Genomic DNA, 27,206 nt, shown 5'->3' with positions numbered 1-27,206 from the left:
CAATGCCACTGGATTCCGACATCTGTCACAATACTACCTGCTGCTACATAATGTGCTACGCCAAAAGAATCAGCCCTCGCTGCTCCTTAATGCAGATAAAATGTCTATTTGCAGAGTGTAATTAATCTCTTCTTCAAAATCGGGAACCTTAGTGTCCTTGGTAACAACATGCCAGTGACTCAGAGCGAGTCTCAGCTTTCTCCTCTGGTTTTTGAGTGATACTGGAAGTGACCCCCAGTTCTTGCAATGGAAAGGAAACGGGCATCACAGGTGGAGGAGCCACGGGGTGCATGGGGTGGAGAAGGGTTCAGCCCTGCTCCGGGTTCTCTGATGGTTTGGGCAGGCCAAAAGGGAGGTGACCAACATTAGGTCCCCAAGGCACAAATCCCCCTTGATCTCACTGATCACCATTGGGTGACAACATGAAAGCAGCAGTGCCAATCAGAGCATCACACTGCACACTGCTCTGCCCCGGCTCCCACCGTGGGATGGGACCCAAAAGTCAAATCCTCCACCCCCAAAGCACTCAGGGCTGCAGCAGCTTTCTATGAACACGGCTAGGAAGCAGCCACTGCCTCTGGGTTCTGCTCACTGACCCAATTCCAAAGCCCGAGGGAAGGACGCGCCGTGATAAAGGGAGAGATGCTGGAAGGAGGAGGCGATGAGGAATTGTATGATTTATTTATTTCCTGGCAAAAAAAAGAAAAAAAAGAAAAAAAAAGAAAAAAAATGATGTGTTGGCTGAAATCAGCGTATTCCAGGCCAAACTGTGCTGCAGCAGAACCTCGTGGGACTTCAGCTGAGCAGAGCTGGGGAAAAACATGGGGAAAACATGGGGAAAACATGGATAAAAGGCAGGTTTGGGTGATGATGAGGCCTCAGCTCCTTCAGTGCAATGCTGTGAAAGCTAACACCTTCCATTTGGAAAGCCAAATGGGTCCAGATGCTCCCAGTGTAGCCCAGTCTGGGCTCACCTCATGTTTTCCATCCCCAGGCACCCCAAGGGAGAGGAAGAAGAGTCCAGGAGGGAGGAAGGCTCTGAGCCTCGCGCCACCTAACCGTGCTGTGGAGCCAGACCAGGTGGGATGGATGACATGGGAGAGAGTCATGGAACGGCTTGGGTTGGAAGGACTTCTGGGGAAAGTGTGGAAATGAAGGAGAACTGGGGAGAAAAAGCCTGTTCTTTTGCCTTTCTGCCCTGCCACATCTCTCACAGGCTCTGCCTGCTGTTTAATGGTGGTTTCTCCATGTTTCTGCCAGGATTTACAGGTCTCTTTGCCTATCGGTGAGGCTGTGTGCGCTCTGGAAAGTGGGTGCTCCTGAGGTGCATGGAAATAGAGACACAGAGCCTGAACTGGGCAGACCGGGGGGAGAAGAGCGCTTTCTGGCACTTCCAACAGTGCCCATCTCCCAGGTGAGGCTACATCCAGCCACGTGGATACGGGGAGCATCCTGACTCCTGGATCACCTCAACTAACAGCTCCTTCTCCTCCTGCAGCCTCCCAGCCTCAGAACACATCGAGAATCCCTCCAAAACCCACCTCCATGGTGCAGCTCAGGGTGAACCGAGGCCAAATTAAATCCTGAATGCTGTGTCCGGGGGGGCTTTGGGTAGTCCCACAGCAATGCCCTTTGGGAGCCACAAGGCAGCCCATGGGCACGGGGCAATGGCACGCTGTGCTCCCGGCGCTGGGACTCTCCCAGCTCTCCCACCCGTGCACACACATTAATAAAAGATCAGTTTGCAGACGCAGTTTGCTGTAGATGACAGCATTAGAGGCTCATCTGGTTTCTGCTAAGCACCGCTCTCGTGCTGGGTTTATTTGGTCCATTTGTGGCAGGGAAGAGTTGCTTTCGGCATTCAGTGGTGTCTCGTGTCTGGGAGAGGTGGGGGGGAAGATGTATTTTTGGTGCAGCTTAGCCACAAAAATTCGGTTTCAGAATAAAGACAAATATTCCTGTTTTCCATCTGCTGCCAAACGGAGCCTTCGTTTGTCTGAGAACTTGGCATCCTGCTGGAAAAAAAGATGTTCTGATGGGAAAAGTCCATGGGTTGGTATTGATCAGGCATTGGGACTGGCAGATGTCAGCTTCAGCCTGGCCAAGAAAGCAGTTCCCATCCTTTCCGCAAGGGGTGTGAAGGAGGAGGAGGTGGCGCTTTTGTGGTTTTGGCTGCTTTTGGCCGAATGTTGGCGCAGCAGTGGGAAAGGCAAGCACCTGACCTGGGCTGCTCCCAGCTTCACTGCACCTCTCCACCCTTCCCACCTGCAGGGCGCAGGCAGACACTGCAGCTCCCTTCAGGCTGCTTCTCTGCAGGGAGAACTTGCTGAATGTCCACAGAGGTTTCCTAATAGATTTCTTTTTCCCTGCTGAAGCTTTTTAATTAAACCTTTCCGATCCCAACTCACTTTTGATTTTACTTTCATAAAGGCATTGTGATATTCAGGAAGAATAAAACTGCTATTGTACCTGGAGCTGCCTTCATTTTACAGCAGAATGAAAGCAAATGTGGAGTCAGTAGTGCCAGGAGCAGAGGGAATGCCCATGCAGCACAGGAGAGACTGGGGGCTGGAAAGACAAAAGCTTATCTGGATGGGAGCCTCAAAAGCAGAATCAGCTCCTTGGATGCTATACATCACCTGGGCTCCCTGGAGGTGCTGGTACTGCTGCAGCACTCTGTGTATTGATTTAAGGGAGAATAAAGGTCAGGAGCTGAGCGGGAGGAGGCTGAGCACGTTTGGGTGGGCAGTGATGAGCGGAGCTGCGTGTGGGCAAGGACAGAATCGGGAAGGAGATGAGCCAGAGCTCCAACAGCCCCAACGCGTGAGCGCAGAGCCCGGCACAGCTCTCCTGGCAGATGGCTGAGCCCACCAGCAGGGCTCATCCAGCCACAGCCATCCCAGGTTTAGGGAAAACCCAGATTTCAGCCTAGGCTTTACCATCAGCAAGTCTGACCTTTCCTCCCATTTGGACTCACACACATGCGTAGCCAAAAAAAGAGACAAAATAAAAGCAGAAAGGAGCACGCCAGCAAAGCGGAAGGGCCAGCTGGACGTGGCACAGACGGCCGGCGCTTTGGGTCACTGCGCTGCGAGCTGTGCTCCATCAGCTGCATGGGGGAGTGGTGGATTTGGGGCCGAAGGTTTCCTGAGCCAGCCCTCAGTCTGGGGACCTTTGGAACGGATGGTTTCATGAGAAATAGCCTCGATTTACTCAAGCCGTTGCAGCAATCGGCGGCTGGCTGAGGTGGCTGCCGCCTGTGCCGGGATGCGTGCTGATCCCGGGAGGTCTTCAGTGGGTGGGAGGGGAAATTTGCTCCATCTCCGAAACTGCATCGCTGCTGCTGGCCAAAAGCTCACTGTGCTTTACGAGAAGAGCAGGTCCTGCAGTGTCAGCCCTCGTGGCCCCTCCTAGGGGATGCATTACTGCAGGGGAGGAAGGGAGGGTTGGGACATCTCCACCTCCCAAAAATACGTTCTGGGAGAAACCAAACGGGAAATGGAGGAGTGGGCTGAGCACAGCTGGGTTGAGGACCTGCAGCCCCACAGAGCCTTACTGGAGGCGAAGCCTTGGGCTGCACTGCGCTGCTCCCCGGGGTCTTGCTGGCTGTCTGCTTTCATCATTGCTCTGTGAGAAGGGAAAGGGACCACACAGCAGCAGAACGTCCTGGAAATGTGCGAGGGAGAGCGTTCCCAGAGCCCTTCCCTCTCCCATCGCCTCCGTGCACAATTGGCTATGGAGGATGTATGGCTCTGTATAGGCTCCAGCTCTGTGAGATAATGCTTCGCAATGACATCCCTAATTGCAGCCAGCAGGAGCACTTTCCCAGCTCTGATCGCACATGCAGTTTTCTGCTGGACCAAAAGAGACGGGACCCAAACTGGCTGCATCCCCTCTGATCCCGAGGCATCCTGAAAGTTCCTTGCATCCCATAACTTGTCCTTTCATAGGAGAGAAAAACAAACAAACAAAAACAAGGAAAGCAAAGCGACAATAGAAGCAGGAGAAGGAAAGCACTTCAAGCTTCTTAAGTACCTCATGGAAGAAAAATGCTTCTTGGGGCTGTTCAGGGAAAGAGAGGGTCAAATGTCCCTCATTACTGCTGATTTACTCAGCAGGCTGGGAAGTGGGAGAGGGAGACGGTCCAGCTGCCTGCTCTGTGTGCTGGAGCCTGGATCTGGGATGGGATGAGGACAGGAGATGGGGAGGAGGCCGTTTAATGGGGCTGTTTCCCAGCAGAAGGCACAGAGCACCCATCAGCAGACCTTCACCTTCACCAACGCAGGGTTTGGGCTCTGGGCTGTCCATGGCAGCTCAAGAAATCATTGACTTTCAGCCAAGGGCAGAATGGGAGCCCTTCATGGGGTGGCAGGCAGCCCTGGGCAGCTGGAGCCCGGCAGGGAGGAAGGGAAGAGCGCTGGCCCAGATTGGAGGGTGTAAAGCAGCAGGGTTCCTCTCCAGAGAGAGCTCAATTACATAGATTTACACTTGCTGCGGATTTGGTCCATTCAACCCAATTAAAACTGCAGAGGAAGAGCAGAGGCAGGATGTAATTACCCGCACTGGAATCCCGGCTCAGAACAGGAGGCAGAGCTCTCCGCATCAAATTAATCCCTGGTGCAACTCTGCCCAACTTACACCGGGGCTATAATTGGTCTGAAACATTTTAACTATCTCATTTAATGTTATTCATGCTCTGCTGGAGATGAGAATGTTTATCCCAAATGAGAGACTTTAATGCTGCGTAGCAATAATAGTGCGAGGCTTATGTGGTTTCTCATTTACGCGGGTGCTGGGGGGGCAGATTGTCACCGAAGATGTGGCTCCCCAAATCTTTATCCATTTCCAAGGCTCCTGTGGACGCTGCTGTTGTCTTTCTCATTCCTTCTGCCTCCCGGCTCTTTGTAGGCATTACCCTCATGTGAATTTCCAGGGTTTCCAGACTGCTTTTAACAATCCTGAGCTTTCAAGTTGCTTCCTTCTAACTTTCTCCTATGCCTTCTCAGAGCCTAAACAGCATCGATTGCTCCCAGATGTCTGCAGTTTGCTAACCCCGGAGCAGCGTTGTGCAATTGTTTGGAAAGAAGGCTGGTAGCAAGCAACATTCCCTTTCCTGGTTCACCAAATTACTTCCTGAACAGAAGAGCAATGAGATTTATCATGCGGATGCAATCCCTTGGCACCAGGTGGCTGCAGGGAACAGGCGTGGAGGTGGCTGAAATCCTCTGGCTGATAAAGAGAATTCTCCTCAAGCATAGGTTGTTCTCCACACCCAATTCCCCCTTGTCCTCTCAGCAGGATGCTGTTGGGGTGATGAGCCCATGGAGAAGCCCAGGAGAGGGACTGCTCTCACCTCAACTGGATCCCAGCCACGAGAAGGCCACAAGCCAAAGGACAGCAGCACAGCGCAAGTTTTGCTTGTCCTGAGAGGATGCATGTGCAGATTGCAATTGGTCTCATGGGGAGCAAGGAGCATCACCCGACTGGCCACACTCCTAACGAACCCCACAGCCCTCCTGACCCCTGCTGCTGTCATGCTTCAGCCTCTCACATTGCTAAACATGCACAAAACATCTCCGTTCCCATAGCAGGGTGTAGCCGAGTTGGCAGGAGATGAGGTTCCTCTCATCCATCAATCCGTCTTCCCGGGGTCACCCCAAATTTCTCAGTGCCTCCGCCCATCCTGCCTGCATCCTGCAGCCCCCACAGCCCCAGGTTGGCAGGATGGATGAGGACATCTCACAGAGCACGTGGAGCAGCACTCCTGGGCAAGGCAGGCAACAAGCAGAAGCACAGGAGTAGGAAAAGAAGAAGGGAAAATAAACAACTGATCGGAAAAGAGCATCCAGGGAGCATATTTATTTAGCAGAAGGCTGAGTTAAAGGACAAACCAACCTCCCCAGCTTCTTGGATGGGGTTGAATGCCATGGACCAGGAGGGTTGTGTAGCTTCTGAAACCCAGAGTGTCCCCAGTGCTGAGATAGACAGAGCATCCCCATCCCCATCCCCGGCTCCAGCCAAGGTGGTGGGAGCAGGACAGACCCCTGAGCCCCAAGTGAGAAGCATCAGTGCTTGGAAAGCACAACCAATTTGCTTTTAGTACAGTTCATGCCTCTCCTACAGTGCCTAGAATAACAAATTCCTTCCACCCTCCAAGCCTGAATGCTGGAGGAAGCTGCTGAGAAACTTAATTGATTAGCTGGATGCGTGCATGGAAAAAAATTGCCAAGCATCAAGGAAGTCACTGCGCTGTCAGTTAATGCTAGTGGGAGAATGGAGAGACCAGCTGCAGGTTTTCTATCGCACAGCCCCTTCTTCTAGCTTGGGAACAAGGAGAGGTCTGTTGTGATGGGGTGACCCATTCTGCAGTCACATCGAGGGCCTGCAGCGTCCACACCGTGCTGACCACCTTCATCCAGGGAGGGCAGGGCTGCCTGCACACCTCACCCCGTGGGGCTGATGCTCTCAGCATCCCCAGCTCTGCCCCCACCTGCTGCAGGGTCACTTGAGGCTGTCACCACGTAGGATTGTTTCCTGGCAGGAGAAAACAGGAAGCCAAAGGCCTGCGAGGGCTGTGAACTTGCCTGTCATGTTCCTTGACAGCACCAATACCTTTTGCTGTTTGTGTTTTTCTCAAACTGTCACCACCTATCACACCCCTTGTTCAAACTCCTGATCCCGAAAGCTTCCTCGAGCCCTCTGCAGAAGGAACAGAAGCAGCGTACGCCGTGTCCCAGGGGTCAGATGCTGTCACAGAACCAAGAGCTGACACCACCAGGCTCTGCAGCTCCTTAGAACAGGCAGAGCCAAGCGTGAGCCAACACTGAGCCCCCGCTCCCCAGAAATGCTCAGCCCCACAGTGCTGAGCAGTGCTGCTCCCCTGCTTCCCCCGTTGCTGCTATTTGACCTGAGCAGCCCAGAGGAATTTTAGTCACGGTGCATTCCTAGCACAGCATCTGTTTTCTAGAGCAAAACGGGAACAGCTGCCAAGAAACAAATCTTCCCCCGACGCCTGGCACTTCTCATGGGTGGAATGAAACTTCTTGAAATCCCAAGAGAAAAACCACCAGATCTCGATTGCAGCAAAACCCATCCCCTGCAGGCAGGGGGCTCCGACGGGGACTAATGAACTCCATGATAGCATCCATACGGCACCGCTTTGAAAGGCGGAGGAAAAGAGGAGCTAAAGAAAGATCCCTTCCTTAGTTGAATGCTGCAGGAAGGAGTGCACTTTGGCTGAACCCCCAGCATCCACCTCCAGCTGCCCTCTGTCCTGCTACCTGCCCAGGCTTGCTGCGAGCGGCAGGATGAAGTCAGGTAGATGGCGCTGATAGGGAACACGGAGGGCTGACACATGGCGCTCTGTGAAAGGGCTTCTGAGGTTTGGCAGGGCTCAGCAGGGCTGTTGACACAGCCTGCTGCTACCGGAGTCAGAGGGGTGAGGAGGGGTGCCCAGAGCATGGCATGGGCTGTGCCTGACCTTGCAGAGCTGGCAGGGGAACGCAGCCCCTTCCCACAGAGGTTCATACCCCAGAATTACCTGGGTGTGGGACAGAGCTTGCAGCAGCACGCAGTGCCCATGGGTCGCTCCGCATTGCTGTGGCTCAGCTGGTTTCCAGTGGAAGATAAAAGCTGATGTAGGCAGTTTCTGGCTGCTGGGAAGAGAAGGCGCAGAGCTGCTCAGGGAGCTGATGCAGTCAGGGAGCTGCTCTCCAGGGAGCAGTCATAGTGCTGGCTCCAGCGAGGCAGCGAGGCCATATGCATTTCCTTGCTCCCCCGACTGAGACTTGTCTCCAAAGCACCCACTGCAGTGCTCAGCAATCTCAGCCTGGTCTGACAGCACTAAGCCTGATGGATGTGCAGCTGCCCCTCCTTGGCGTACCGTTTTAGCCAGAGCTGCTCAAACAAACCTAAGCAGAACAGGGCAGTTTCTCCACCCGTGAGGCTTTTCAGGCTGGAAGTTCACAGCTTGCACAGATGTAGCGCTGCTCTGCTCAGTTACACTGAGCGAGCTCCAGCTTAGATGCATTTCAGTCTTTCCTGAAGGTGATGTGAAGTTCACATTGCATCACACAGCACATCTGCGGTCACCGAGCCCCAGGAGGCTGCTGTGAGTGCTGCAGTGACTGAAGCTGCTGGCTGCAGCAAGGCATGGCAGCTTTTCAGCACCTGGGTTGAACATGGAGAAAAAAAAAGGGGAAAGAAGCATCCGATACTTGAGAAAACAAGAGATCATAAGTGATCCAGGATCTCAGGTCAAGTCTGCAGAGTAAGGGAGCCTCAGCAAGACCAGACTGCAGCTTCCCCTTCCGCTTCTTGGCTAGACCAGGCCGTTCTGTTACAGCAGCACAGGAAACGTCCACTGCCGCAAACACCATCTGCTGAGGAGGAGGAAGGTTTCACACTGCTTCGCTCTTTTATCTCGCTGGAGGTTCTGCACAGAGCTGGCTGAAGTTGGAAGTGTAAAGGAGACCCCTGGGGGAGCTCACCCAGTGCTGCCTGGGGCGGTGCTGAGCTGCCTGGAGGAGGAACACAGGGAGGGGGGACAAGGCACCAACAGCAGGTAGAGGAAACACCACTGTGAGGGCACCCTCACTGCAGGACCTGCAGGTAGGTACAGGAGTGACAGCAGCAAAGTCAGCTCCTAAAACCCCCCAGTGGGCAGCGGGGCCTCTCTGCAACAGCATCTTCTTGCTGCAGCTCAGCACCACACCAAGCGGTTGAAGCAGGAACACAGATATTAGGAAGCAAACGCAGCCTATTTCTATAGCCACATAGGCTGTGTATGCCAGCCACCAAAGACACGGTCTCTTTTTCTCAGCCCAAGGTCTACCCCGCATTAAGAAGAATGGCCCCTTTCCCCAGGATCCCCATGGGGGCAGATGCTCCAAGGCTTGGAACCTGGAGAGCAGCCACTGGTCTCCAGCAAACCCTCTGTACCCAGGGCTTCAGATCCCCACCAGGCCCCCCTCAGCTTGGAGCCCAGCCAGGACGCAGCTCTCACCCTTCAACTGAGAGAAGCTGAACTGAAGTCACTTTACCAGCTGCGTATTCAGAGAGTATCTAGGGTTTCTGCTGTGTTAATGCACCAGGTGCTGGCAGTGCTTACTGATGTAGAAGAGGAAGGAGAGGCAATGGGCTAGCAACTGGAAGCCCCCACATCCTGCCCGTTTCTTGCCCCACTCCCATGCAGGCACAACGCTCCACTGAGCTCCCCAGCTCCTGCTGAGTTTCACCAACCACGAACCTCAGGGCTGGGAAAGAAAAGCATCTCTGGGAGCACTCACAGCATTGATCCCAAGCTGAAATGCCCCAGCGATGAACTTGGGATCCTACAGCACGAGGTGCTGGCCAAGCCCAGACATCAAAGGCACTGCCTGTGCCAAACTGCAGCCTCTTGGAGGGAGATGTTAGAGCACCGATAATGAATTTGGAGCCTCCTAAAGTGTGCTGGCAGCTGGATCTTCTGGGCAAGGAGAACCCTGCCAAAAAATTAAGATCTGTTTCTGCAAAGCTCAAACAGCAAACTTGTTTGTCTTTCCTCCTTCCCCTCCCAATCCTGTTGTTGTTTTAAACATTTACAGAGAACTTTATACTGTTTAAAGAACGATTTGGGAGAGGGAGAGTGCTTCTACTTTTTTTGCCAGCTGCTCCAAGTCAGCAGCACCACACACACAGCTTCTGGGAAATCAGGTGCTGCGGTTTGAGATGTCACCACCCCTCAACATCCCGGGCACTCGCTTCAAAGCCTCCACCAGAAGGGCCACCCATAGCCACCGGCACGTGCAGGAGTGCCAGTCCCTGGTCTGCTGCTCTCCCCGCAGCTCCTCTTCAGCCCCCATACGAAGCTGTGCTTTGTGCCCCTCCTGCAATGGGGAGAGGTGGAAGAGAACGCTGGCATGGCAGAGCACATCCCCGAGCAGAAGTGCTATGGGAGATCAGCCATCTCCTGTGGTGTGTGCTCACCCGCCCACTGCCTTCAGCAGCCAGGCTGCTCGAGATGACAGCTGAGGGGAGAAAGGAGAGCACTTGGAATGCGCAGGAGGAGAGCTGGCTGAAGGCAGACCTACCTTTATGCAACAGCAAAGGCATGGGGTCAACAGCAAAGCAGCGGCACACACGCTGGAGGTTAATTCGGGAAGAAAGGCACATGAATCTCTGTCTTTTGCGGGCAGCTCTCCAAGAATTTGGGGGCTGTTGGAGTTGTATTCGCAACCTGGCAGGGGGGAAGAGAGCAGGGAAGGCTGTTGAGAAATGCTGGAGGATTCTGCAGGATGTTTGAATTGAAAGAAAGGACAGAGAAGCATGAAGCATGCTGTGGAAGCAGGATGTGGGATAGAGACAGTGTTTATACAGTCAGCCATGGGCTAATCCACAGGAGGCTTTGGAGACCATAAAAGCCATCTGTAAGTGGATAGATCACATTCTACAGGAAACTGGTGGTTTAAAACAATGCTACCCTCATGCTTTGATCTGTCCTGAAGCCTTGGGAGCACAAAGAGAAGAGGAGGTTAAGTAGGTCCCTAAGTCCTGCTGGCACAGGCAGAGTGGTAGGAAGGACCAGTTGTGGACCTGCTCCCAAACAAGAACTTGGGGCCATTCAGACAGAACTACAGCAGGCAGGTACAGGGCAAAAAGAAGGACTCTGGTTCCTCTCAAAGCTCAGGCAGACCAAGTCTTCCCTGCAGGAAGGGAGCGGGTGTCACAGACCCACAGAGATGCCAGACAAGTTCTTGACATTTCCACTCAAGAGAAAACCCATGAGTGGATGCACAGAGTGACACCTGGCTCCTGACGACTTAAAAGGACGTGAAATAACGCGACCTTTCGTGATTTAAAAGTGTTATTTCACATCCAGCAATGAAACTAGCAGGGATGGTATTCTTAAAAACACCTCAGAGCAATCATCCCCTTCCTCTGGTGCAAACAATGAGAAGCAAGAGGTGAGCCAGAGAAATGGCATCTGCAGTTCTCCACTTTCAGTACGGAGATGCTGGGGATTCATATTGTTCTCCAACTGAACCGCTTGACCTCAGTGCAGTTCAGGCTAATTACTCCTAAGAATACGTTTGTTTGCTCCCTGCATGGCTGGCATGTTTCTTCTAAGAGTGATAGATGAAATATCGCTTTTGTGACAGCACAGTTTGGGTTGACTGAATCAACGGCTGTTGGCTGAGTAATCCAGGCAAACAGAAACACTGCTTGTGATAAAAGAAGACCTGAGAATTTCCTCATTAGTGCCTAGATATTTTTATACCAGTTCACTCCCTTTCTGCTTACCATGCCTTTAATCTCCAAGGCTGATGCAGAAAATAGAGGGGACTCATCTTTCTACTCAAAGCAAGGTCATCTCCTGGCAACTGCTTATTGAGCTGGGACAGCACACGGAGACCAATTTTGTTGCACTGTGCTCAAAACTCAGTTGAGGAAAGGGGAAAGAAGTGGGAAGAACAGTGGAGGGAAGCTGAGAGGGAAATCATGACCATTCTGGGCTGAGTGGCTGAAGCTGCCATTTCTTCTGCTGCTCAGCACAGCAAGGAAAGGGAACCTTTCTCTTTCTCCATCACCTGCAGGAATCCATACCACAGCCCTGCCTGAAGATACCACCACTCTTCCAGAAAGGCCATCCTTTCTCTTCATATTCTGTAAAAATAAAGCTCTTACCATTCTTTGTACAAAGCAGAGCATTTCTGAGGCTGCTAAAATTCTCTTTTGGTAGCTTAGATGAGTGGGTTCAAGCATGTATTTAACATTAAATGGAGGCCTAAGCTTTGCTACCAGGAAAAGGGTGTTTAGTTTGCAGCATGCCTTGTCCTGCGTGGGAAGATGTTGCTTCTGTCTGCTTCTGAGCTCCAGAGAGCCTTTCTTGTACTGCTTGGGACTGACTTGAGGCAGCAGGCACCAGGCGTTGGGACCTCTTGGCAGGCTTTTCTTAACACTACAGATCTTTTTCCCTTACAAGTCTGGCACCTGAATTACCAGCAAATGATCTCCAGCTGTTCCACAGGGGACTGCTCTTTGTGCACTGCTATGCATGCAGCACACGGAGCAGAGCCAAGCATCCATCCAGCTCCTCAGCTTCTCCTCGTGCTTTGTGCAATACAGCCATGCAGGGGGCTGGTGCTTGCCAGACACAATTAGCTATAGGGGATGAGCCTCTGAATGTGCTCATATACCCCAGTTGCTTCCCCCAGCCATATGTCAAAGAAGATAACCACAGCAGGCAGCTCTGAATCAATGGATGCTTTGTTTCTCCGGGCTTTGGGAACCATGTCTGCAGAGTGGAACTGCTGGAAGGCAGAGGGGAATCAAGCTGCTATCACTAAGTATGGAGAGCTGCTCCCCAGAGGGTGTTACAAGGCAGCCAGCAGGGGAAAGGGGTGGGAAACTGGGAGGAGACCTTGTCCTTCAAATAAAGCGTGGGATCAAAGCCCACCAGAAGTTGAAGGGGTTCTGTCATTATTTCTGTTCGGTTTTCCTTTCCTCCCTTCCCTTCTCTGTCACACATTCTGCCCCTTTTCCTGTTCTCTGATCAAGGAATGACCCCATACTCCACAACAGTGCTCACACTTCTTTGTAGAGGTTAATGCTGTGGCTTTGCAGGACAGAAAGAAAAACCTTCAGAAAGCAGAAAGTGGGGCCTTACTCCAGTGCATGATTTGCTAGAGGAAGTAATCCACTTTGGATCAGCTGGTGGGAAGAAGTAATCATTTTGGGGCTGCTCCCAAGAAACAGAAGCCCACCATGCCCTTTTAATTGCTTTCTCTATTTGCTCAACAAAAATAGAAGTCCTTTGAAAGACTGAAGGAAAAAAAGCACCATAATTGACGGAGATCAGCCACAGGAAATCTACCAGAATTATTCCAAATTACCTCTGGGAGCAGCTTGGCAACTGCCTGAGGAAGCAGAACACATTCAACCAGAACTGCCTGGACCAGACTGCAGCTCCGTTCATGTCCGTAGCTTTGCAGAGCTCCAGAAGAGCCACCATGTTCCGCTGACCTCCGGGCGGCTTCACCTCGCACTGCAGCTCCCAGAAGTTGGCCCGCTGAAGATGTGTGTGGCAGGATCGCCCTCTAAAGGGAACAGCTGAGAAAACCTCATCAAATCACGCAGGCGAAGTTAAGAACGTGGGCACGGCTGAAGCGACGACCACTTCTCACCCAGAGCCTTTTTGTTCTGCCTTCAAATACGCTTGTAAACATTATTTACGCTCTGCAATCATGAATAAAGACAGCCACACTACTGCACGCTCAGCTCATGCCATTCTCTTGAGCCATTAATTCGTGGAGTCTGCCCCTGGCTGAGCTCATCCATCTATAAGCATAAGTAGAGAGCTACTTTGTGGTGTGAGCATCGTCTATGCTACAATTAAGAACGTTCTCTCCTTCTATACTCTGAACTCCGCACAAGGCAGGACTTCGGCTGCTGTATTTTAAAACTTGGTGTCCCTCAGGGATCTAAAGGGCTAATTCTAGTTGCTGGGTTTTACGTATTTGCTTCTCAGGAAAGCTAAAAGCAGGCAGGCAGGCTGCCAGCCACATCTTCACAGAGGAAACGAAGGCAATGTTAATTACTGCCTTCCTGTGTCTCACTCTTCCTTCCAGAAGGCTCTCACAGGGCAGGAAGGCACTGAAGCTCTCGTGCAATGAACCAGGGGTTCTCTGCTTATTGGCTGCTTCCTCTGTGCTCCTTGCCTGGGCAGCCCACGAAGTTCTCTGCAGTTCCTGGAAGGCACAGAGGGCTGGGAAAGGCTTCCTAGGCAGACGCTTAATAGGAGAAGTGGCTTATTTCTAAGAGCACACTGCTGTCTCTTTGCAGCCTTCTTGTCTCACTGTAATAAAGTGATTCTTGCAGCCTATTGACATTTTAAAAGAGACTTTTAGGAAGCAATATGAGCCATCCTGGAGAGCAAAGAACTTACCAGCCAGGTTAAATCCACGCTCTGGAAAGAATCAAATTCTAAAATAGGAGCAAGGCCAGGAGTATCCAGGCATTAAAAACAAACAACTCCACACTGCCTTTTCCTGGGAACTTGAGTGCTGTGCCCACAGAGGGCCTCCCATGTAGGCAGCAGCTCCTGGCCGTCCTGCTGCCACCAGAGGGGACCCCGGGGCAGACACCAGGCTCCTCGGTGGCGCAGCTCCCTGGGACAGGGCTGGGTGCTGTTGCCAGGTCAGACAAATCTGTTGTCATGCTGTAGGATGCCACTATAAGCTTTGCTGTGGAGAACCAGGCACCTTTATGTTTGAGGAATGCATCTTTCCTCTGAGCACCTCAAGGAAGCGCATCCCCCACTCGCAAACATCTCAGGGTGACACCCATTAAGCACTGGGCTCGTATCCATCCTCAGATTCCTCCTCTTTCAGACTCAGGTTTGCTCAGTCTCCATTTCCTGCTGCTTTCCCTCACAAGGTTGGGCAATGCTTTGGGACCAGCAAAAAGCCAATATTACAAAGTCCTATTTTCCCTCCCTTTGCTTCAGCTGCACCACAAGCGATCCCACAGCTTTCAGGGCAGCTTCTTACCTGCGCACACAGCCAAACACCACGCACCCAAAGCACAGCTCACACATTAACTACTGCCTAACCCCAACCTCCAGCCCACAAGCCCTTCTGAAGCGCCCCTCCTGCACGGTGAGCTCATGCTTTCAGCCCTTTGAGGCACTCTATGGCCACGTGTGCCTCCCCAGCAAACAGAGGGCAGCTGGGAGCACTGATAGTGCCGAGGCCTGGCGCCCGGCCCAGCACTGGGCACGGCAGGGCAGCATGGCCTCGCTGCAGCCTGCCCCGCTGGGCCTAAGGGAGCGCCTCTGGAAGAGCCAGGCCTCACCCTGGTGAGGAGTTGTGCACGTTTATTTCCTTATTTCTTTTTAAGGCCTCCGGGCCGTGAGAAGAACCGGGCGGCTCAGGGAGCACTGAGGGCTCCCACGTTGCACAAAGCCGCGGCGACACGGCGCTGCACTACGCCTCCCAGCAGCCCCCGCGCGTCCATTTTCTCGCTCCCTCTCTCGCGAGACTTGGCGGGCGAGGTGGGCGCGCGCAGCCCGTTCTTCCGGTCTCCGTGACGACATGGCGGCGGTGCTGGTGGTGGTGAGTGGGGTGCGGTGCCATCGCCGGCAATCCGCGGTCGCGGCGGCTCCGGGGGGCGCGGGGAAGGCACGGACGGGAGCGGGGGGCTGTCGTGCACCGTCACGGCTGCTTGCAGAACGCGAGGCCTCCGTGTCTTCTTGCGGGGAGGCAGCCTTTCGCCTCCCCCGGTGAGGCCTCCACGGCGGCGCGGCGCGCCGAGAGGACGCGGCCTCGCATCCGCCTCGCCCTCTGAGGCGCCCAGGCCGGGCCGTTAGGCCTGACGTGCAGCGATTCCTCCTCCGCGAGGTGCTCAACACCGCTGTGGGTTCGGCTCAGCGCAGCCGTCAGCGCAGCGGCCGAGCGGAGAGCCGCGCTGCAGTGCGCGAACCCGGCCGTTAGGGGGCGCTGCTGCCCACCGTCCCCTCGCTGTGCTCGTGGCTCCGCGTGCGGGGCGGACCGCGCGGTCTGGGTTTCGGCCGAGCCGGTGATGAGGTGGTTGGTTATCCCTGTCCGAAGCGTTCCGCTGTGGAAGTGTGACTCTGAGGCTCAGCGTCGGAAGGGAGGAGGTAAAAAAAAAACGGTTTGTTATGTGGACTAACTCTTATCTCTCCGTTCTTTCAGGTGGCAGCATGTTGTCCAGCAAAGGGAAAAACACCCTTTGCACTCACCTTCCTGGGAGGGTGAGTCTTTCACCGGGCTGGCAGTAAGCCTGCATCAGCAGCACAAAGGTGAGAAACAGCAGCACTCAACTCCTCATACCTCAGTTTTCTCCTATTGCTGGGCTGTAGAGATCAGGCTTGTTCTGCTGTGTCAGGTGATACCCTTCTGGGCCCCTGGGGCTGCTGGGAGGAGGTATGAAAGCCTGATGGCTTGATTAATGTAATTAAGCCAATCAAGACTGGCTTTGTTGCAGCTGCCATCTGAGTGTGCAGCCCTTTGCTGCCTTGTAGCGCAAGCTGAGAGGCAGCACACAATGAATGGGAGCTTTAATGTGGTTGGTGCCCTGCAGAGCACCTGCTTGTCAGCATTGTTGAAGATGAGCAAGAGTAGAAGGGATTAGAAGTAGATTGGATGACAGCTCATTGTGGAGACACAGTTCATCTCATGAGTGTGTTTGTCACAGAAGTAGACCTAGTGAAAGGATAATTGGTCTGTGTGCTTATCTGGACGTGTGCTGGGATGGTTTTAAACTCGCATCGGGTTGCTGGGAGCAGCTCACATAGACCAAAAGGTCACCAAAAAGGGACACTGGAGAATCCTTCCCCAGCACAGATGCATCTTTTTGTGACCTGCTTGAATGCATTTCCCAAGATAAATCCATAGATAACTTACATCTCACATGAGTGGGTTATTCTCTGCGAGCTGTATAAGGCATTTCTGTACAATGAGAAGTCGCAGACTGCATGAATGGCATATAAATGTCTAAACCACCAAAGCCTCTGAGCTCGTATTTGTTTCCTAAGGAAAGATTTAAGTAGCATCTTCCTCCCAAAGCCTCTTGTCTCGAGTGAAACAACTCGCTGACAAACATGCCCCTTTGTTTCTGAGGGACTGGTTTCTGCTATGCTAAGTTGAAGGCAAAGATTGCCCATCTTAGAAAGGAAAACTTGTCCAGTTCTTGCTTTGTGACTTGGGGCTGGTTTTTGTCAGTAGGGCTGGAGGAGAAACAAAGGCAGGACAATCTCAGCTTGGAGGGTTGCTGCTAACAGCGTTCAATGCAATTTCCATGTAGGAGGAAAATGTTGTGCAGAACCCTGGGGTTGGATCATCCCCTAGAGGCAGCTTTGGCGAGAAGGCAGCTGTGAAGTCGGACCTCAAACTGGTGAGAGAATCTTTGAGTATTTCTGTTAATCTTACACTCTTATGTGCCAAAACTGCAGGCAGTGTGACTCACCTGCTGACGAGAACGCCTAATCTGTGAGAGTTCCCAGGAAGGACACAGCTCACATGGCTGCTTTTGGGCGTCCCCGGAGAACTCGGGGAGTTGGTGAGAGCAGGGCAGGAACAGAGCCGGTGATGTGCTGTTATCCCTGTCTGACAGCTCAGCTGTGAAGGAGATTGTCCTACTGAGGCTTCTGTGTTTGTTCCACTCTTCTGTCTCTGCAAGACGTAGGAGAACTGCAATGATGCAGGTGCCCACGAGGAGGGCAGAGAGCAGCAGCTGTCCTCTTCTTCCTGCAGTTAAGATGCACAGCTGCAGCACGAGCACTTGTCTGTATGCCTGTATCTGCCTTAGGAACCCAAATATGGCAAGACTGTGCAGGGACCATAATAATAAACATAGGCTGCTGTTGTCACAAGTAGTTTAGTTCTACATCTTCGAAGAGCTTTTAAGTTGCTTGTCCAAACAGTAAGGCACATTTGGAGGGCAGATAAGCACATTTTAATCTTGCATAGTCACTAAATACACACTCTGCTAGAGCACTTTATCTCCAGGTGGCTGACAGCTGCGTTCTGCTCAATAGTTCCATGCTTTATTTAACAGAACTCGTGTCTGTTTGTAGAAGATCTGTTCTGTGCACTGATGGGCTGAACCAGCAGACTTGACGGCAGCACGCTTCCGTAGAAAATAAAGGTTGGTATACAAAAAGGGAGGAGATGTTACTGCAGCCAGCATGGTGGCAGCTTTGTCAATACAGATAGGCTCCAAAAAGCAGTCACAGGGAAAAGCACATGGAGCTTTGGGCTTCCGAGGAGCAGGGGGGGAAAAACAAAGCATGCTTTTGGTCTTACAAGGGGGAGGTGTGTGCTCTTGAGTCAATAATGCACAGCATTGGGAACTTTTCAGCTGATGGTTGCTTCTGCTCTGGCTCTCTTTTCCACAGGACCTGGTCTGCAGCTGGAGGAAGGAGCAAGTGGTTTCTGCAGTGCTGTTTTTGAATAAAACAAATCATTGAAAATCAGAGAGTCGGTCTTTGTTGGGTGTCTGCTTTGAACAGAAATGACTTTGGGCAAGTAGAAAGGATTTCATATTGAAGTGCCTTCTGAAATAAGAGCAAGCACGAGCTTACTGTCTGCCTCATACAGTCTTCAGATTTCATTGTCTTCCACAGGAGAATGCCAAAAGTTGAGGAGATTGAACTCTCAGTAGCTGTGACCATGGCTGGTGTGGGGCTGTGAAAGATGGGCTGCTTGTGGTCAGCTCAGGTTCTCCAAGATAAGGGAGCAGTGACAGGCAGCAGGGTAACATCAGGTTCCTGGGCTGCTAAGGTGAGAGATTGGGGTGCCTTAACCCCAGGCTAGAAGGGAAGAAACCTGTTTTAAAATAGAGGAGCTGTGTGTGAGTACAGCAGGTTCTGGGCAGGGCTCATAGTGAGATGCTGCACCGTGTCTGCATTCCTTTTTCACAGCTGTTCTTTGCCACCTGTGGCACCGATGGGTTCAGAGCCACGTGGGCCGTGCTCTCACTTGGGCTGAGGAGCTTTTGGTGCTCTTTTGGGTGATGTGAGAACCAGAGGCCGTGTCATGGAAGAGGTTTTGCTGAGTGTTTGTATGTAAAAACAGGCGTAGCAGGCTGCCATGGTACCATTGTGCAGTGTCTGCCACGAACAAAGGTTAATTGGAGGCGTACCTGAGAAGGCAAACAGGGCTCCACTAGAGATTACATCTGAAGCAGGTCGAAGCAGCTGAGTGCAGCTTTGTCACAAAGGAGGATGGAGCTGGAGGGGAGCGCGAGGTTCCCTGGCTCTCAGCCCTGTTATCTCCTGCCATATCTGCAATTGTCCCCTCCACCCTTCAGCTGACGTACAGCAAATGGCATCGAGGTGGGAACAGGCTGCTTTCAAAGTGCCCAGCGAGCCACTGCAGCCACCGCCCTGTGCTGTGTTCTTCCAGAGCTCTGCTTGGGCACCCGCAGCGTCCCTGCAGCCCCACTCCCACCCCAACCCACACTTCTGCCATTCCCAAATCAGAGCCTCGCTGTGTTACAGGAGGCAGGATGCTTTGTCCAACCCACCCCATTCACTAAACCAGGCGTAGAAGAAAATAATGATTCAATGTTCCTCTAATTACACCAAGTAATCAGATCACACCGCTCCCTTTGCTGTGCAGCATCAGCCCTGCAGCCACCACCACGAGCTGGAGGAGCCTCCACCACTCCACTGCAGCAGTGCTGCATTACGCAGGACGGGGGGAGGGTTCAAGACCACCTCCCTTTGGGTTTCCTTTTTTCTCTTTTAAGTACCACGCTGCTGACAGCTCTGCCCTGCAGGTTCTGCAGCCCACCCAGTGTGACTTCGAGGCTGTAACTCCAGAAAGTTCCAAGAAATGAGGTCTGGCAGGTGCGTGCTTCTCCAGCATCTCCTTCCAGCACCACGTTGCCCCACCTGCGGATGAACGCTGTGCTTCCCATGGGCTGCTGCTGCCCCACAGACATTCTCAAGGCATCAGGAGCTCACAGCCACGTGCAGAGGTGTCCCAAAGCCACGCTCAGAGTCACAAATGAGATGCTGGAGGGCCCTGAGGAGTTGCAGTATTTCCCCGCCAGCCTTGGCTCGCCCTGCACCACCACCTTTGCTCTGCTGTCAGCTGCAGGCCCTGCTGCTCAGGCTGGCTTGCGGGTATGGGAGAGCCCTCCAGGGACAGAAGGAGGCCTTCAGGAAAGAGGAGAACTTCCGTGCCGCGCTGAGAGTCCTTGCAGTGGGACTGAGCTGCCCTCACGCTGATACAGCTCCATGATCCCCGCCTGGTGCAAACTCCTCCACAGCTCTGCTTCCAGCAGCATGTCGTGGTTGGCGTAGAACACCAGTGGCTGCTTCTCTGGCTCATAGTAATGGTCAGAGAACTGCTCGTAGTTGGCCGTGATGAACCCGTAGGCACTGACCTGTGGGGTGATGGGACAGGGGAAGAAGGCTGGCGATGGGCTCAGGGTAGGAGGTCCCCCCGGTGCAGGGCAAGGCGTCCCCTCACCTGGTCGCAGGTGTGCAGTGCTGTCAGCAGCATGAGCGCCCCAGTGCTGGGCATGTAGAGGTGGCCGTACTGCATGTCCAGGAGCTCTGACCTCAGGAACCTGCAGAGCAGAGGCAGCGCTGGGAGAGGGGCATGGCGTTAAGACCCCCCCACCAAACAGCAACGTGAGGCAGGGCACCCACCAAAACGTGGCCTCTCATGGCGTTTAGAAGGGGGAATATGTGGATGCTCTGATGTCTGCTGCTAAGGTTCAATACATTCTCTGCCAGCTGCTAAAACGCACCTCCCCTTTATTTAAAATTGCCCCAAACCAGAAACACCGAAAAACAAACCCAAATCTTTGGACCTTCCCTCTGCTCCCATTAGAACAGTTCGAAACCGGCTGTGAAATGGAGGGCCAGGTTGTGCAAGGCTGCACGAGCCTCCCCACAAGGAGGAGACGTGAGCATTGCAGTGAATGGGATCTGCAGGGGGGAACATCTGCCTCCTCATCCTCACCTGGTCGTCAGGTAATGCAAGAAATCGGGATGCAGCAGCTTGAACTTCTCCGCGGATGCCTCCAGTCCAAAATACTTCTGTGGCCTGCAGCAGGGAGAGGAGAACTGGTGTCACCTAGGGTAGAGCTGGGCACGTCGTGGCCCACTGTTGAGTTCACTCACTCGTCACCCTTGTCCAAGCCCTCGGGGACCGGGCTGCCCTGAATGGCCGACCTCAGCATGATGTAGTCGCGTGCATCCGAGGGGATGAAGATATACTTCAGATCCTGCAGCAGGAACACAGGCATGGTGGGGACTGAGGCTCCTGAAGCTTGGAGGAGCCTCAGGGGTCAACTTATCACAGAATCATTAAGGAAGGACCATTAAGATCATTTGGTGTAACCAGCAACCCATCACCGCTATGCCATTAACCTCATCATTCAGTGCAACCTCCGCTCTTTTCTTGAGAGCCTCCAGGAATGGTGACCCACCACCCCCCCGGCAGCCCATTCTCAGGGGTGGGCACCCTGACGTGCCCTCAGGGTCTCACCTTGCCCTGCGGTATCTGGCTGAAGCCATACGCCTCGTAGGCAACGAGGGAGTTCTTCATGGTATTCACCGTGAAGCCGTAGAACGAAACCTTGGTCCCAACATCCTCCTCAAAGCCTTTGATGATGGCCCCATTGAGCCTGCGGGATCGCCGTGGGACAACGTCAGGGCTGGGCTCACCCCAGCACCCACAGCCCCGCTGTGCCCTCCCAGCCTTACCTGAAGACCAGATCATGTGCATCGATGGCCCTGCCCTGCCGTGAGCCATTCAGGATTCCCCCATTGCCCACCACGGCGCAGCGCACGCAGCCCCCGGGGAAGCGGTCACGGCCAAAGAGCTGAGTGTTGGAGGAGCTGTTAAGGAGGTGCAGGGTGCTGCCCACAGCTGCATTGGGAAAAAAGGGAGAAGTACGTGTCAGCAGTGCTGGGAGCACTTTAAGCATGCGTGTGTGGATGGCTGCACCTCAGCTGGGAAGAATCACAGCACTGCTATGCTTGGAAAAGCCCTCTAGGATCTCTGAGTCCAACCCCAACCCACCCCCAGTGACCACATCCCTCAGTGCCACATCTCTGTGGTTCTTCAACACCTCCAGGGACGGCGACTCCACCACTCCCTGGGCAGCTGTGCCATGCAGCACCGCTCTTTTGGAGAAGAAATCTCCTCTCCCAGCCCCATATTACTGACCCCGCTCCCCACAGCAGCTGCCCAATGCTGTACAAGGCACAAGGACACATCTGGACAGACCCAGACCTGTGAGACGCCAGCGCCGGCCGCTTACCCTCCTGACAAAACCTTCTTGCAACCACCCCCTCCTTGCTCCCCCCATCCCCATCACTTCTCTGCCGGGGAGAGCAGTGAGTAGGTTTGGACTTGGAAGGGAAACAATCTCCACTGACAACAATGGAGCGGGTTGTCTGAGGTCTTCCGTGCCTCAGTTCATCATCATGCACACACTGGAGCTTTTATTTGGGGAAAATGTCACAAGATGCTGCAAAGTGGCATTTGCAAAGCTGTCCCCACCACCCCGCTCCCTGGGAGTGGGAACAGACTGAGATCCCCAGCTCCTCTGTGGGGTTTCTCCATTTCTGACCCTTTCTGTCAAGGTCCCCTTGAGCCCCCCAAGGCCCATACCTGCTTGGGATAAGCCCTGCCAGCCATATGGGACACGTCGTGCCTTCAGCCTGTCCCACGTCTCGGGGTTGAAGTGTTGGTCCCACATCAGCACTGGGATGTCAAATTGGAAGAGCTCCTTAAATGTGGGGTCTGCCTTCGCCATGGCCACCACCGAGCGGGGGCACAGGGTGGGCTGCAGGGGGAGAAGGGTCAGCACTGAGCCTGGAGAAGCCTCAAGAGGCACCAAGGGGAGGTCAGACCCAGGGACAGAGCTGCTCCTTTCTGGCTGCTGGAGGCACAGCACTGCCTCGCGCCTCCGTGTCCCAAATGCTGAGCCCAAATCCTCAGGGTGATGAAGGATTGGGCTTCATGGAGATGCACGTGAACATCTCCTACCCCGGGCACCTGGATGGAGCACAGGGACAGCCCCGGCTCACAGGAGCAGCCCCTCGATGTGGGGACAGGCTGGTGGCCCAGGGGACAGCACCAGGGACACCCCACGTCCTGCCGATTGTCACCTGCTTTCCACTGGGTTTGGGCTTCTCCGGCTCTGAGGATGGTTGGGAGAACTCCCTGCTGGAATGGGAGAAGTACAGCAGTGAGAAGGGTTCAGGAGGCTCCCACACACACTGGGGCCGTCACGAACTCCCTCTCTCCCCCCAGTTACCTCTTCACAGTCCCTCCGAGGTCCTGCTGGTGGCTGTTGTCTGGACGCGAGGTGTCTGGGCGGACCAGGAACAGCAGCTCTGGCTGCAGCAGGCTGCAAGGGGACAGCAGGAGGGTGACACCAAGTCCTCAACACGTTCCTTATCCTGACAGCCCCTGCCCATCACTGCACTGGGAAAACAGTGGGGCTATTAGGGCTCTGCAGGGGGGTGCAAGGGTGGCTGGGGAATGCTCTGATGCCCCACATCAGTGCCACTCCATGCTTGGAGACACAGCAGCGTGCCCCCACATGAAACAGGGGAACAAAATCCCTCTTGTGCCCATACCTCCACTGCCAACATCTGGGGGATGCACTCTGCACGTTGGGGAGCTCAGAGCCCCATGGGTGCCCCTGAGGCAGCTTAGGGCCAGGCAGGAGGTGGGAGCCCACCTGTGGGGAACAGGCTCCCATTCATTCTTCCCTGTACAGAAGGGCCCTTCTGAGCAGCAGGTGCTTCCAGCAAAGCAGGGCATTGTGGAGCAGACAAGGGCTCCTTGTTACCTGGGATCTCAGGGACAGGTAGAGCAGGTGGGGAGCATAGCTCTGCCTCCTCCCATACAGCAAGCATTAGGTTTCCTCCACTGTTCCCCACTGCAGGGGAGGGACACCTCCTCCCCATCAGCTCCATCCCTAGAGCTGATGCTCACACCCCATCTGCTGTACTGCAGCCATCTCCCACACGGTGCCAGCTGTCTGTGGCAGGGCTGCTGCCCAGCACCTCCTGGGATGCAGTGTCCCCATGCCCAGCAATGCTTGGCTGCCCCAGAAGATGACAGCCCCCCCCCCCCCCCCCCCCCAGACCCATCGATGCACAATGGGGCTCTGGGAGGGGTGCAGTGCTGGGCACCATGAGTTGAGCCAGGGTGCATTCAGTCCCTGTGGTGGCACTCATCAGTGTGGCATCTTTGCTCTGTGGTCACTCTCTGCTTCCAGCAAATAAATGGGAGAACATACGCTCTGTCTGAAGCAAACGGTGCCAGAGCAGTTGGAGGTAGCTGCAACAGCAGCATCTGCTCCATCCCATTGCAAAGGGCTGAGTGTGGGGCCTCCTCCCCAGCACAGAGCCCATGTGGGACGCTGGGATGGGCAGAGCTCCACACTCAGGGCTCAGTACCCTCCCAAGCCCTGCATGCCCCCACCAGGCTGCAGCAGGAGACGTTGTGCACACAGTGCTCCTCAAAACGCAGCACTGCTCAGCCACCCTTTGTGCCCCAATGGGAGGAAAAGCCCGGAAGGTCACCCCATGCTCGTGTTTAGCAGTAAGGAGTGCTGCACCTGTGGATTTCAGTCCCAGCTCAGCCCTGTATCAGCTGCCAGAGCAGCGCTGGTGGCTCCAGGTTGGTATTTTTGGAGGCACAAGCAGAGATTACGGGGCAGCGTGTTTGCAAATGCTGGGAATCGGAGCCAACGGGACACGAGCTGCACTTTGGTATTGGGATTAAAGCCAATGGGAACGATCCCAGGAGAGCTTTGGAGCAATCGTGGGGTTCAGCTTCTCCTCTCAAGGGCACCCAGGCACGAGCCCAGCACTGTGCAGCAGCTCCTGCCCGGGCTGTGAGGTGGGATGGGTGCACAGAGCTCCCGCTGGGGGAGATGCAGCCCCAAGGCAGCCCATCCAGCTGCTGCACAGTGCCTCCCTGTGCCAACCGGCCTGCACCCAGCTGCCCCTGTGTAGGACCGGCTGTGGTCCTACAGAGTCTCCCCTCTGTCCCACAGCACCGTCCCTGCTCTCACAGCCGTGCACCCGGGGCTGCCCAGCGCCCAGCCCAGAACTGGGGGTGCTCAGGGGAAATCCGAAGGGGCAGCCAAGGAGGAGATGCCCATTGCCGGAGTCTGGGAGTTTGCGGGATGCCGGCAGCCGTGCCCTGCTCTTGCAGCTGCGGTGTAGGGTCAGCCCTTCACCCTGCAAAGCAGCCCCTTCCAATCCTGCTGCCGGCGGTGCTCTGATCCCTCACCCTGAGTCCACGTAGGGACCCTGGCACAGCAGCCCAGGAGTCCCATACAGGACCCAGGAACCCTGCGGGGGGCGGGGGAGAAACAGCCCTTCAAACAGCGAACAAAGCGGGCACGGAGGGGCCGAGCAGCTCCCAGGCCCCCCAGATCCACCCCACACGCATCCCCCGTACCTGGCCGCGACCCTCGGGCCGTTGCGCAGCTCCATCGTAGCGTAATAGTGCCTGTAGAGCAAAAGGGACGAGGTGAAGGCTACGAGGAGCAAGAAGCAGAAACGCTTCCAGCGGGGGAACCCCATCGCTGCTTTCCGGATTGGGTCCGTGTGGATCCGAAAGCGGCGGTGCTGCGCTGCTCCCCGCAGCCGGGACGGTCGGACGGACGGATGGATGGACGGACTGATGGATGTTCCCGAGGAGCGGTGGGAGGAAGGAGGGTGTGAGCCGAAGGGAGGAGGCACTGGGCGGACTGGTTCAGACTCGCTGAGAAGAAAAAAAAAAACCACCGCTTTTGAGCCGCTTTTGCTGCGCGCTGGGGGTTAAACATTGACTCAGCGCGGCTTTTGCGTTTGTTTTTTCTTTTTTTTCTCGCCTCCCTTTCACGCCACCCCCTCGCTGAGCACAAATCGGAGCTTTCTCCCTTTTCCCGTAACTTTTTCATCCGCTTCTCACGTCCGCCGCTCCCACGCCGGACCCCGTGGGCGCATTGCGGCCATCAGAGCTCGGTCTGTAAGGGCCAGGTTGGGGCGGAAAGAAATGGGGAGAGGAAGGGAGGGGGAAAAAAGGGGAAAGGGAAAAAAAAAGGGGGGTAAGGGGGGGGGGGGCAAAGAGGGGAAAGGGGAAAAAGGGAGCCTGCCCCAGCGCTGCTGGAAATGCCCCCGGCACCCGCAGAGGAGCTGCGAGCGGAGGGCTGGGGTTGAACCTGGCTGCTTTCCGAAGGAAAACGTTCAGCTTTTTCTTCGAGGGTATTTCCAGATAACGTTTTGCCAGGTTCATCTAACAGAAGAAAGCAAACCAACTCCAAGCAATCCCTAAATGGTTTTCTTACGCTGTGGGACGGCATCCAGCATTGATATCTAAGGGTTGCCTCAGCTCATGTGATTCCTTTTGACCCTTCGTTAATCAGGGCTAATTGTTACCCACTGTGTGGGTAAATCACAAAGGAGTCAGTGTGGCTCAGCCCCGGGGGAGCAAAGCAGCAGCAGGCTGGGGAAAGCCATGGGTTTGCCATATGGAAATGCCTACAGCCCTACAACACAGCTCTGCTGCCTTCCCCCATCAGGGTGGAGGAGCTGCTCTGACATCTCCATCAGTTTCCACTCCACGTGGCTTTTTGCTGTCGTTTCTTTGCTGAGATACACGGTTCATCTGCTCCACTTATGTTATGGCACAACGCGTGCTGGCCCACACCCTGAAGATAAGCTGTGCTTGTTTAGAAGCTGGGTAAGTGTGATAAGGTTTTAGGATGATAACGGCCATTAAGGTTAGGAAAAGAACACACAATAATCATGATAAGAACTGTCATCCTTAGCCTGAGCTGTGCATTCTGGCAGTTGATTCTTGGAAGGCCTGAGCCATTCGCACTGCTGGGGGAAATTGGGAATCACAGAATCATTAAGGTTGGAAAAGACCTCCAAGGTCACCCAGCCCGACCGTCTGCCTACCACCAATATTTACCACTAAACCACATCCCTCAGTGCCACATCTGCATGTGTCTTCTACAGCTCCAGATGATTGCGCCACCTCCCCTGGGCAGCCTGTGCCTGATTTCTTTGAGAGAAATTTGTCCTCAAATTGAATGCAAGGAATGGGAAAACGGGCATCTGTTTCCAAACCTCCCCTCGCCAAGTCCTTGCAGAGGTGAAATGCCTTCACAGTCCCTCGTGGTCCCAGTGGAGCTTCTAGGTCTTGGTGCAGGGAAGGGCAGCGCAGAGGACATTTGGTCACTCTGAGCACTGGGCTCTGCCTTTGTGTTTTTCACCCCAAAGCTGCCCAAGGAAACGAAGCATCGATCTCCACTATGGACAGAGCGGGATGCACCATTGAAACCGGGTTAACGTGGCTCATCTTTGTGCCAAACCAACTGGATCCTGCTGGTCAGCTGTGCCCTGTGGTGCCCTTGTGCTGCCTGCAGAAGCGGGAACATCAGAGGGACGAGGTTCCTCCCTGCCCCACTGGGCTCAGCCCCACTTATCACAGAGATGCCCGTGCATGGCAGAGCTGTCGGTCAGCCCTGGACCGCTGGCTGGGGCTCAGATAAGCTGAGCACACAGTCCGAAGGGCACGAGGCATTGGGTGAGGCTTTGGGATCTGTCCTGGATGGGCACAGAGCTGGAAAACACCTCTAATTGTGGTGAGGTGACGGCACTCCAAGCGCTCTCTTGGCTGCTCTGGACCAATCCTGCCAGGGTCTCTGCAGGCAAAACATCCCCT

At 54.4% G+C, this 27,206-nt stretch overlaps 2 protein-coding genes and 1 long non-coding RNA gene across 10 annotated transcripts in view; 1 reads left to right on the top strand and 2 right to left on the bottom strand.

Moving 5' to 3' along the window:
- LOC128083167 (uncharacterized) overlaps positions 1-17,974 on the top strand; it is a 44,838-nt gene extending 26,864 nt beyond the window's left edge. The window contains exons 1-5 of one of the 6 annotated variants that reach the window (XR_008207974.1): positions 15,006-15,092; positions 15,693-15,799; positions 16,804-16,893; positions 17,557-17,646; positions 17,897-17,974. This is a non-coding gene — a long non-coding RNA (uncharacterized LOC128083167). The other 5 variants (XR_008207978.1, XR_008207973.1, XR_008207975.1 and 2 more) reach the window with 5 other exon arrangements.
- Positions 8,799-13,106, bottom strand: LOC128083165 (uncharacterized). The gene is made up of 3 exons (XM_052688145.1): positions 12,873-13,106; positions 10,071-10,216; positions 8,799-9,482 (listed from the first exon to the last, which is right to left on the bottom strand). Exons 1-3 carry the CDS (start codon positions 12,989-12,991, stop codon positions 9,106-9,108), a joined length of 642 nt encoding a protein of 213 aa, XP_052544105.1. The 5' UTR covers positions 12,992-13,106; the 3' UTR covers positions 8,799-9,105.
- A 1,082-nt stretch (positions 17,975-19,056) lies between the features above and the next one.
- On the bottom strand, positions 19,057-25,876 carry ST6GALNAC2 (ST6 N-acetylgalactosaminide alpha-2,6-sialyltransferase 2). Of its 3 annotated transcripts, none has more exons than XM_052688132.1 (11): positions 25,822-25,876; positions 24,951-25,256; positions 22,786-22,878; positions 22,637-22,694; positions 22,137-22,311; positions 21,224-21,389; positions 21,006-21,144; positions 20,639-20,742; positions 20,478-20,561; positions 19,980-20,079; positions 19,057-19,893 (listed from the first exon to the last, which is right to left on the bottom strand). In XM_052688132.1, exons 2-11 carry the CDS (start codon positions 25,073-25,075, stop codon positions 19,666-19,668), a joined length of 1,272 nt encoding a protein of 423 aa, XP_052544092.1. In that variant the 5' UTR covers positions 25,076-25,256; positions 25,822-25,876; the 3' UTR covers positions 19,057-19,665. The 3 variants fall into 3 exon arrangements, with proteins under 3 accessions (XP_052544092.1, XP_052544091.1, XP_052544089.1); XM_052688131.1 differs by lacking the exon at positions 25,822-25,876 and adding an exon at positions 25,427-25,527 and having other exon boundaries at positions 22,637-22,691; XM_052688129.1 differs by lacking the exon at positions 25,822-25,876 and adding an exon at positions 25,427-25,525.
- Between the last annotated feature and the right edge of the window lie 1,330 nt (positions 25,877-27,206).

This window comes from Tympanuchus pallidicinctus, unplaced genomic scaffold (assembly GCF_026119805.1).
Source record: "Tympanuchus pallidicinctus isolate F22 unplaced genomic scaffold, pur_lepc_1.0 scaffold23, whole genome shotgun sequence".
Classification (NCBI taxonomy): domain Eukaryota; kingdom Metazoa; phylum Chordata; class Aves; order Galliformes; family Phasianidae; genus Tympanuchus; species Tympanuchus pallidicinctus.
The sequence above is the reverse complement of the archived record's forward strand: the minus strand, read 5'-3'. Positions and strand labels throughout refer to the sequence as shown.